The sequence below is a fragment of the Castor canadensis genome, chromosome 2 (genome assembly GCF_047511655.1).
Source record: "Castor canadensis chromosome 2, mCasCan1.hap1v2, whole genome shotgun sequence".
In the NCBI taxonomy this organism is placed as follows: Eukaryota; Metazoa; Chordata; class Mammalia; order Rodentia; family Castoridae; genus Castor; species Castor canadensis.
The window spans coordinates 197,784,312-197,794,553 of record NC_133387.1 but is presented as its reverse complement, the minus strand read 5'-3'; the positions used below and the strand labels follow the sequence as shown (position 1 = coordinate 197,794,553).

Below are 10,242 nucleotides of genomic sequence, written 5' to 3'. Positions count from 1 at the left end.
AACTATTTGCCTGGGCTGGTTTCCAACTGCAATCCTCCTGATCCTCCTGATCTCCGCCTCCTGGGTAGCTAGGGTTACAGGCGTGAGCCACCTGCACCCAGCTGTCTTAAAGTTTTTATAACAATGATTGGGCTTAGGACATGCTACCCCAAAATGTGGCCTTTAGTGTATTGAATATTTTAAGCTGAAGAAACTTGAAAGAGGTAGAGGTAGGAAAGTTGCCTTTGCCTTCCCCTCACCCTTCTCCCCTGAAGCAGGTCATTAACCCAAGAAGAATGCTCTGACCTTCCTAAAGCAGGGGAGAGATGCCCTCCCTTTCCAGAGGACAGGACCATCTCCACCTTTGAAGACAGCATCTGAACAGACAGGCCGTGTGACATTGCCTCCGGTTTATCACCATTCGATTACTCCTTGTCCTTTGTATTTCTCCATGACTGTTCACTCTCATTCAAACTTGGCATAAATAGAGGTGAGTTTATTTTTTCAGTCTTTATTTCTGAAGGCTCCCATGTCATATCAAACTAATACTAAGTAAATCTGTAGGCGTTTCTCTTGCTAACTTATCTTTTGTTACAGGTATAGGAACATCAGCCATGAGCATAGGATGAGTGTGAAAAAGACATTTCCCATCCTTTACATCTACAATTCATTGGAAGCCAAACCTTTTTACTCACAGCCTTCCTCATTGAATGTGGCTGTCTGTCTCTGGACTGGACATGTATGATGGGAGGGTGCTTGGGTACCATCCTTTTTTCCTTATCCAGAGATCAAATACAAGTGCACATTGAGGCTGCCCCCTCCACTACAGCCATGAGACCACGGGTAAAGGTGAATCAGGCATGGGCTTCTTTCCTGGCTGTCACTCGCTCTGAGACTCTAAGGTTCTCAGTTGTCTCATTCCAAAGTGAGGATGGCAACAGCCATTTGTCATAGGACGGACCTGTCACCTGTCACATGACATATGCACCGTAATCATCTCTCACAGTTTTAGTAAGTCCCATTTTTCTGAGTTTACTCATTTTCTAGCCCTTTCAGTCCCTAGTAGTTTTAAGCAGATAGTAGATACTGGTAATTATCTTATAACCAAGATCAAGACATTGCAACTTATTGATCATCTTATTTTTGACAGCAAGTCTGACAGGGACCTGAATAAAAGAGTCAAAGCCTGTGGTCTTGAGACTTTGATGCGTGTAACCAGATCATCTGTTGGTGATATGCCTTTCATTAAATTCTTGTTGGAATTTAAAAATCTTTCTTAACATCTTTTAATCTTGCAAATTAAGGGAAGTTACATCAGGCGTCAGTTCAACTGCTCTTTGAGGAAAATCTGCTGACCTCAGGGCATTAATTTAGAGTAATAACAGGAACCATGTGGAGGGTAGTGTCATTTATTGAGTAACCCAAAGCCATGCCTGTTGCATTTCCCAAAACTTACAACTTGTCAAGTCAATCCAACGGAGCGATCTGACTGCCTTTTCCAGAGTCATCTGGAGTCAAGCCCACGTGCCATTGTAGACTTTGTCACGGAAGCCAGTCTCTTACATGGCTCGACACACACACTTCATGGATGTTGAGCTATTTTAACTTGCTGACAGTGCATTTGACGTGAGGTTGATTTCTTACAACTGTTGACTCAAATATTGTCACACAGAATTTGCAGATGGACCTTTGTTTTATCACTAAGTAGCTTCTTAAACAACATCCCCAATAACAATATCAGTGAATATAAATTTTCAGCTGTATTTTCAGATCTGGATACATAACAGTTCTTTGGTTAAGCAACAGTTGGGGCTACACAGATTTTCTGTTACTGTTTCATCTTTCAAATGAAGTTAACGAATGACATTTGAAACTTCCTTTGCTGAATTTAAAGCATCATTTCCAGTGAATGCCTGGAGCCATCTGAATTTTGGTATTCTTTAGATAAACAGTTGAACATTCATTTCTCTGTTTTAGTTGTTTGGGATACTGCCTTACCTCATCAGTAAATAATAACAACATCTTGGTAAGCACACACCAAAGCAAATTCCTGTTTTATACATTACAGCGAATTGAGAATAAAAGATTAGTATTTGCAAATTATCACATCACTTTTCCCCCTTTAGATTCATTGAGCAAATATGGAATTCATCTCTAATTGCCCCCCAGAAATGGCACAAAGTTGTGCTATCATTTGACCCAAATAACCACATTGTTTGGAACTTTGCAATTTCTCCAATAAAAGGTTCTTATTTGGACAGAAATTTTTCAGTCACAATAAAAAATTATAACAGAGCTTTTGAGTATTCACATTAGCTACAAAAAAAACAGGACAAGCATTTTTTGCATGTGTATGCACAGGTTCTCATACACATGCACACACGCACGCACACACGCACGCACACACATGCACACACATGCACATGCACACGCACGCACGCACACGCATGCACACACGCACACACATGCACATACACGCACACACGCACGCACACGCGCACACACATGCACACACACGCACACACATGCACATACACGCACACATGCACACGCACATGCACGCACACACACATGCACATACACGCACACATGCACGCACACACATGCACACACGTGCACACACACATGCACACATGCACACACATGCAATACACGCACACATGCACGCACACACACATGCACACACACGTGCGCACACACATGCACATACACGCACACATGCACACGCATGCACGCACACACACATGCACACGCACACACACACATACACATGGAACATGCTTCCAGGGGTCAGTGGAAAAGAACACTTTTTCACTGCTAAGTGTGATGTTTCAAAGAGATGAATCAGAAAATTTAACAGAGATGTAAGCCCATTGTGTATAGACAGTAGAAGTAATGTTCCTGGGGCCTAAGTAGTGTGGATGATGTTATATGGCACTCTTTTAAGTGACCACAGAGTATTATTTCCCATATTTCAGGACTGGAAGATTCTAGAACTCACCTCTGGGAGAGAATCCTACAGGGGATAACATGGCTGTCTCCTGCCATCTGAGACCCAGTCCCCAGAAGACACTGAGAAGCATCTCTCTGTCATCACAATAGTACACCCAAGAGCAGTTTATAAAACAAGCACCAAACAACTGTGCGAAATTGTCCTCATAATCTGTAGCTTTTCACTTCACCAATGAAATTTCATCACCCAAAATATTAGAAATTATGATTCCAGGTGATAGGGTTACCCAAAGTTATCATTTAACTTTTTAAAAAACCATTGGCACTTAAAAAAATAAATCAGAAAATAATATGGCTTCAAGTGGACAAATAAATAGGAATTTGCGAGGAAGTCTGAATTATCTATTGCTTTCCTCTTGATTTGGTTCCTTGGACAATTTCTCCCCGAGTTTTCTAATGAGTTCTGCTAGGTCTTCTGTATTCTGAGATTTTTCTTCGAGGAGTTCATAGCGGAGACTAGAGATGTCCTGCTTAATTTCCTTCAGTTCCCCTATGAAAAGCAAGAGTGGAAAGAAGTCAACTGTAAATATAAAATGCAGAGAATTCACCAGTAGTGGGTCAGTTCTAATCTCATGTACACCTGCATTTGGCATCTTATCAAAGGAAGTAACTTCCAATAGAGCAGCTTTCTATTTTCTCAGGTGAGCAGATGAAGATATTATAGCAAAATTCTAACAAAGTCCACCTCAAGTAAGTTGAAACGGTGTGAGCATCGGAGGTAGGGTAGCATGGCCACTTGCCTTCCCCAGCCACTTCTTCCAAGCCCCCAGATTAAAAATAGTCATTTACCTAACTAGGACACCTATGAAGAAATAGCCTACTTCCTCTAGTTCGTGCAGCTGATGGTTGGTGAAAGCCTGTTCTACTGTTCCTTGAGGCTCCCTCTTCCCACCCCATAATTGCAGCCCACCCTCAGCTCTTCATCAGGCCCCATATCATGGATCACACACCAGGGCTGGTCTGTCCCCGGGTTCAACTCACCTTCATTCACTTCATCACTCTCCTTGTCAATCTGGGCTTGTAGTACATATCTTTTAATGAGCCTCTTCATTATTTTCTAGTTAAGAAAGGAGACCCCTATCTCAGTATTATGTTCAGGACAAATATCTCATTTGGAAGGTTTACGGATCCCTCCTTTTAGTAAGCACTTGGGAAATGGTGGCAATCAAAGAGTAGGGAAAAGTCTCTCCAATTTTTTCCTTTGATAGTAATTTTCACGTCACCTGAGCTAATGACTCAAAAGTTAATTCTTGAGAACAGAATAAATGTAGAGCAAACACTGAATTCTTTATGTCTATTGATTGTATTATTTGAAAAGTATTAAAGGAAGACATTGCCTCTCTGTTGGGTAGATGAAAGAAATGTGCAGGCTGGGCACAGTGGCTCATGCCTGTAATCCTAGTTCCTAGGGAGGTGGAGATAAGGAGGATGATGGTTCAAGACCAGCCTGGACAAAACATTTGCAATACCCCATCTCAACCAATAAGAACTGGGCATGTGCCTGTCATACCAGCTACACAGGTAGCACAAATAGGAGGTCCAGCCTGGGCATAAAAGCAAGACCCTATTCAAAATATAATTAAAGCAAAAAATGACTGGGGATCTGGCTCAAGTGGGAGAGCACCTGCCTAGCAAGTCCAAGGCCCTGAGATCAAACCCCAGAACCACCAACAACAGAGAGAGAGGTGTGTTACCGCACGTGGGAATGGGGAACTAAACAAATGTACAGTCATTTATTTCTCCCTCTACCCAGCCATTCCACCAAGAAGTGTAGCTGGTTTTGATTTTGTATTTACTATTAACTTAGGAATGAGTACTTTCAATGTAATAAAGTTTTTTCCAGCACCTGGGTTTATCATACAAATGTTTCCTTTACTATATACTATATATGAAAATCAGGAGACTCAGCACGTGTGAAAAGATCTGAATAGACACATAATGAACTAAATCTTACCACTTAAGCCTAAGTTTAAACAGTGGGCAATAAGACCATGCATTCAAGAATTCCTTCTATGGATATAACTTGTACATAGATAAATACGTTCATCACAGTAACACTTACAGTAGGAAAAATCTTAAATGCCCATCAGCAGGAAATATTAAAAAATTATATATTTATAGAAATAAATACTATATATAATACAGTGATAAACACAGGCTACAAAACTATTACTCATAAGTACTATTAGCTCTCTCTTTCTACAAATATTTATAGATTATGAATATACATGTCTTATATACATAATTATACATACATAATATATAATCACCTGCCAGAATCTTGAGAAGTAAGCAGCCTTTATTTCTAAGTGGTGGGATTCAAGGTGAATTTTACTCTTCTTTATATTTTCTGTAAAGTTAGCCTTTTGCAATGAACATGGAGGTTCTAAGCTACATGATCCCGACATGTTATCTATTTTATTTAATTATGTATTCAGCACTTAAAAAGTACCTGGTACATAATACTCAACAAATATTTGCTGAAAATATACACCATCTTGATATTAAGAAAAATATCCTAATATTTCATTTTTATTTAATAAATTGCATAGTTGGAGGACCTAAAGATTATAAATAACTGGCCTTATTTCCTTAAAATTTATGCTTACCTGATATTGTCTTGGAGGATTATTGAAGCTATTTAACTGGAAATCTTCTGAGCTCCTTATACTTGATAGTTTGTTATGTGCAAGCTGTAATTTGAAAATAATTAGAAATTCTTATTTAAAATAGGGCTGGGATGTAGCTCGGTGGTACAGCACTTGCCTAGCATGCGTGAGACCCTGGGTTCGATCCCAGCACCAAAAAAAAGACAAAAAAAAAAGTTAAAATAATGTGTGAGACTAGTTACATACATGAACTAATAGTCTCCATATACATGAACAATCTTATCTCTATGTGTAGTGTAGTGCCATTTTAACCTCACTTATTTACTATTCTGTCTTCCTAATCAAGTCAGTGCCACTTGTGTGTCCAGTTGTCTGAGCAGTCTTTAGACAGTCATATTTTTGTAAAAATCAGGCTTTAACCTTCCTATAGATATAACCATGGTAGAGGTCCTAGAAGGTCACTGATGGGAGGTCACCTGGCAGTCTGACCAACCACAGTAACCACACCTGCTGTGGGATCTGATAAGGATCCTGAAGAAGCACCAGGTAAGATTTTGTTGTGGGACAGAAATAAGGTACCAAAAAAGCAATAATTAATCCTTTTGAATTGGGAGTTCTGGATAGTATCCCCTTTGGGCATTACTTTTCAAATAATATCCCATTATAGAAGTGTTTTTCAGGCAAATAACCAAGAATTAAAGCAATATGTAGTAACAAATCACATTCACATGCTGGAAGGATGACTATGAACTTGTTAATGTATTTTCTAGGGGAAAACTGATTTATGTCACTTGCTGTATGTTAAGGTCAGTGAGACTCAGTTAAAATCCTTCACTTCAATGCTTTGATGCTCTGGTGGTCACATCTCGAATTATAATAACTACACACACATTCATCCATTAAATATTGAGGGTCCTCTACCCATAAGGTGCTGTGTTAGGCTGTGATATTCAGGAAGAACATAAATAAATGTGTTCTAGCTCAATTATGATAACAGACAAAATATGGCAAGACTGATAAGAGCCATGAAAATAATATTTAGATACTATCATTTTTAAGGTAGCTCTTTCTATTTTTCTTTCACTCCCCTCTAAAAATGTTAGGAAAACAGTATATATTTTCATTTATGTTGACTGCTAAACTCACTAGAATTAAATAACACAATTTACCAAATTCACCAAAAAGATGCAGTGGGCATTGTGAAAAAGAGCTCTTGGAACGTGAAGATAAATTATACACTGGCTGTGCCACCAACTTGCTCTGGAGCACCACAGAAGATGCTTAACCTTGTAGAATTTCTTGATAATGAAAGGAGGGTCTTCTTGATTTGTATTGTTCCTTACTAACTTATGAAGTCATTGAATGCCTGGGACTCCAACATAATACTTTTAATATTTTATAATATGATAAGAACCTTAGCTTTTAAACTATGATTTATGCCTTAAGAACATCATTAAGTGTGAAGACCAGCTTCAAGCTCACATTCACCAGTTATGATACAGCATGGAGGGTGAGGACAGTTCCAGAAAGAGGGAGTATTTGTGGATTATGACTTGGATTTATCTACTGTCTTGTGATGAACCCATGACCTCATGACCACAAATCATTAATCTGACTTCTGTTCCTCTTATTAGAAGCCCCTAGTGCATCCGTGGAAACAAGAAAGTGAAAAATCCCCCTTGGGACCTTTGGAAGGAAAATTTGTGATGCTCAGTGCTTATACTTGGATGTGTGAACCCTCCTCACTTACAGCAGTTCCACAACATTCTGGGTCTGTAGAGATAATCTTTTCCATTTTAAACCCAATATTTTTGTGAATGTCAGGCAGATCTGCTTTTATTTGCTCTTTCTTAACTGGAGACCTTTGTGTTTACCACTCCCAGTCCCTAAAACTCTCCTTTCCTGTCTCATGGCCTGGTTAATTTGCTGTCACATTTTTTTGGATTTGAGCTCAAGGGATAAACTATTCGGAGATGCTTTCCTGCCCACTCCATGAGCAGGGTCCTGAGCAAGGTGTTTTGTTTTCTTCCTAACACGTGTCAAGATTAGCAATTATTTTACTCACTACAGAAGTAGGCCTTTGTTTTGTTTATCCCAGGGTCCCGTGTGCCAATACTGGCACATGGCAGGTGCTCAAAAATTGTTTGTTAGTACAATGAATGAAGTGCTTTTGGGTCACTAATGGACTTCACTTGGTGTCTGGACATTTTGCTGTACCAGATACCCACTATCTTGGTTCATGAACCTGTTGGTTGCAAACCACATATGCATGGGGTTTCAACACAACATTGTTCTCTACATGCTCAGTGGTAGAGTCTAGAGTTTCTCAATCATGACATCTTGGGCTGGAAAATTCTTTGCTGTGGGAGTATCCATGCATTGCATCATCCCTGGCTTCTAACCACAAGATGCCGATAGCAGCTCCCCTCCATTGTGTAACAACCCCCAAAAATGCATCATCAGTGCAAGACTGAGGACAGAATCCCCTCTGACTGAAAACTACTGGCATTACTAATGGCTTATGACTAAACAGCTGTAAATTCATTTGAATCATTGTTTGCAACCAGTTCTGCTTTAAGTTTGAAATAACAAATTCTGAATGTAAATATAAGATGTTTCAGCAAAAAAAAAAATTCTAATCAACTTCTAACACATCATAGAATTTCAACAAATGCTTAGAGATAAGGGGGAAAAAAGAAATTCAACAAATACTATCCAAAAATTGAATAATACAGAGAAATAGTTGTAAGGAGAAATTTCTATCCAGTGTGCATAGAAGTATTATTACCACTTGGTGGCAGAAAATCCTAATGTAGAATTTGTTTCCACATACAGCTACTCAAATAGTTCAAAATCTAGAAAGCAACGTCTGTAACAGTTTTGCAATTTTGCATGTACAAGGGAATTCAACTTGCAATATGAACAGTACTTAAGCCTTAGATATTTGTGTGTTTATAGATTGTGCCAACATGTGTAATACCATTGGGGGTGCGGGGGTGGGGGAAGTCTGTTGACCAGAAGAAAAAAGACCAAATGCAAGCTTTGTCCTGACTATTCTACATACATACTCTCTCCAGCTTTCCAACTGTGCACTTGATCCTAGCCAAAAGGTCGAGAAGCGATCTCTCTCCTGCTCTGAATGCAGCAGACTGCTTTTTTTAGTCCCTTCTCTCACATTTTCTGCTTACATTATGCTTCTACCTTGTCATTTCCTAAGAATGGGTTTGGATGCTAGCATTTCTCACCCCATAGGTCCACTGGGGGTCAAAGTGAAGAACATTAAGTACATTTTTTGTTTTCATTGAGAGGATCAAGTATGCTTTGCTTCTGTCTCTGGAATTTCTTGCACTGCTGGATAGTAACAGTTCTGGAAGTCTCTCATTCCCCACAAGTCTTAAATGGCCAGAAGCCAGGAATGAAGCAATAAACAGAAAAGGTAAAGGCAGATGTGAGATGGAGCTATGTTGTATGGGGCTTGCTTTAGAACCAAGGTGATGTGGGTTAGATTTCTGGCTCTGTCACTTGTCTGAAATGGGACTTTACACGTGTCATTTCACTTTTATATGCTCGAGTTCCTCACGTACAGAACATAGAAAATAATATCGCCTATCCCATAGCTGATGTGAGGCTTAGAGAGAAAAGGTGTACGGAATATGTAGTTAGGTATACGTTAGGCCTTCTACAATTGCCGACAGCTGTTGTTATGGTACAGAAGGATGAGTATCTTCTATGTGACTTCATTGCTAGCTTGAATCTAGCCAACATACACTGAAGATACCTTGCCAAATATTGCCTTTTGCTAATGCGTCCAAGCCATCCAGGGAATGAAATGATCAGCAAGTCCCATACTTAGATGAGCATAATAATCTCTCAAGGTCTTATTAAAATAGACATTTCCAGGACCCACTGCCAGATTTTAATTCAATAGATGTGGAGAAGCATATCGGGTATTTGTACAAGGTCACATGGAGTTATGATCCTGGTGAAATTCTCATAGCTATAATCACTACTTTACGTGATTGTCTCATCACATAATTAAAAAAAACTGCTGTTAAGTAATGTCTAAAAATCATAATTCTTGGATATATAACCAATAAAAGTTCTCACTTAATCCAGTGTAGAACAGACCTACTCAATAAGCATAAAAGCCTGCTCTAAAACTAACAACTTGGCAATGATCTGTTCTGAAACTTAAACAATTCAGTTACTTAAGAAGTTATTCAACATTTTCAGGTTCTTGTATAATAGTGTATGGCAGAAATAGACTTTTCATTTATGCTTTTCTTTCAGACTGTGTACCTGAAAAGTCAATGCTAGCAACCATCAAAGCCAGTGTCCATTTGAGCCAAAGGATGTGATGGAGGATAACACGGAGGTCTGCTCACATTGCTACAAAGTGAATTTTTATGTAACTCATCCTACCAATTTCTATTGCATACCTATAGCAGATGAGAAGGCAGCATTTATGCAACTAACTAAACACTTCAACCTTCAAGCAGTCAGAGGAAACACCTGCGTGAAATAGACATTAACCCCTAACCATCATAGATGCAAACTTTATGAAAAAGAATTGAGCAAAAGCCATGTGAGTTGGGTGAGGAAGAATGAACCATGACACATTTTCTTAGTACATCACAGGGCC

The 10,242-nt window shown here is 39.2% G+C and overlaps 1 protein-coding gene across 1 annotated transcript in view; it reads right to left on the bottom strand.

Moving 5' to 3' along the window:
* Nucleotides 1–377: 377 nt before the first annotated feature.
* The window catches only part of Trpc6 (transient receptor potential cation channel subfamily C member 6), a 118,492-nt gene continuing 108,627 nt past the window's right edge, over nucleotides 378–10,242 (bottom strand). Inside the window, exons 11-13 of the mRNA XM_020161675.2 lie at nucleotides 5,601–5,684; nucleotides 3,973–4,048; nucleotides 378–3,481 (exon numbers count right to left, since the gene is read on the bottom strand). Of these exons, the coding sequence (XP_020017264.1) occupies nucleotides 3,330–3,481; nucleotides 3,973–4,048; nucleotides 5,601–5,684 (312 nt within the window). The 3' untranslated portion in view covers nucleotides 378–3,329. The remainder of the gene's footprint in view (nucleotides 3,482–3,972; nucleotides 4,049–5,600; nucleotides 5,685–10,242) is intronic.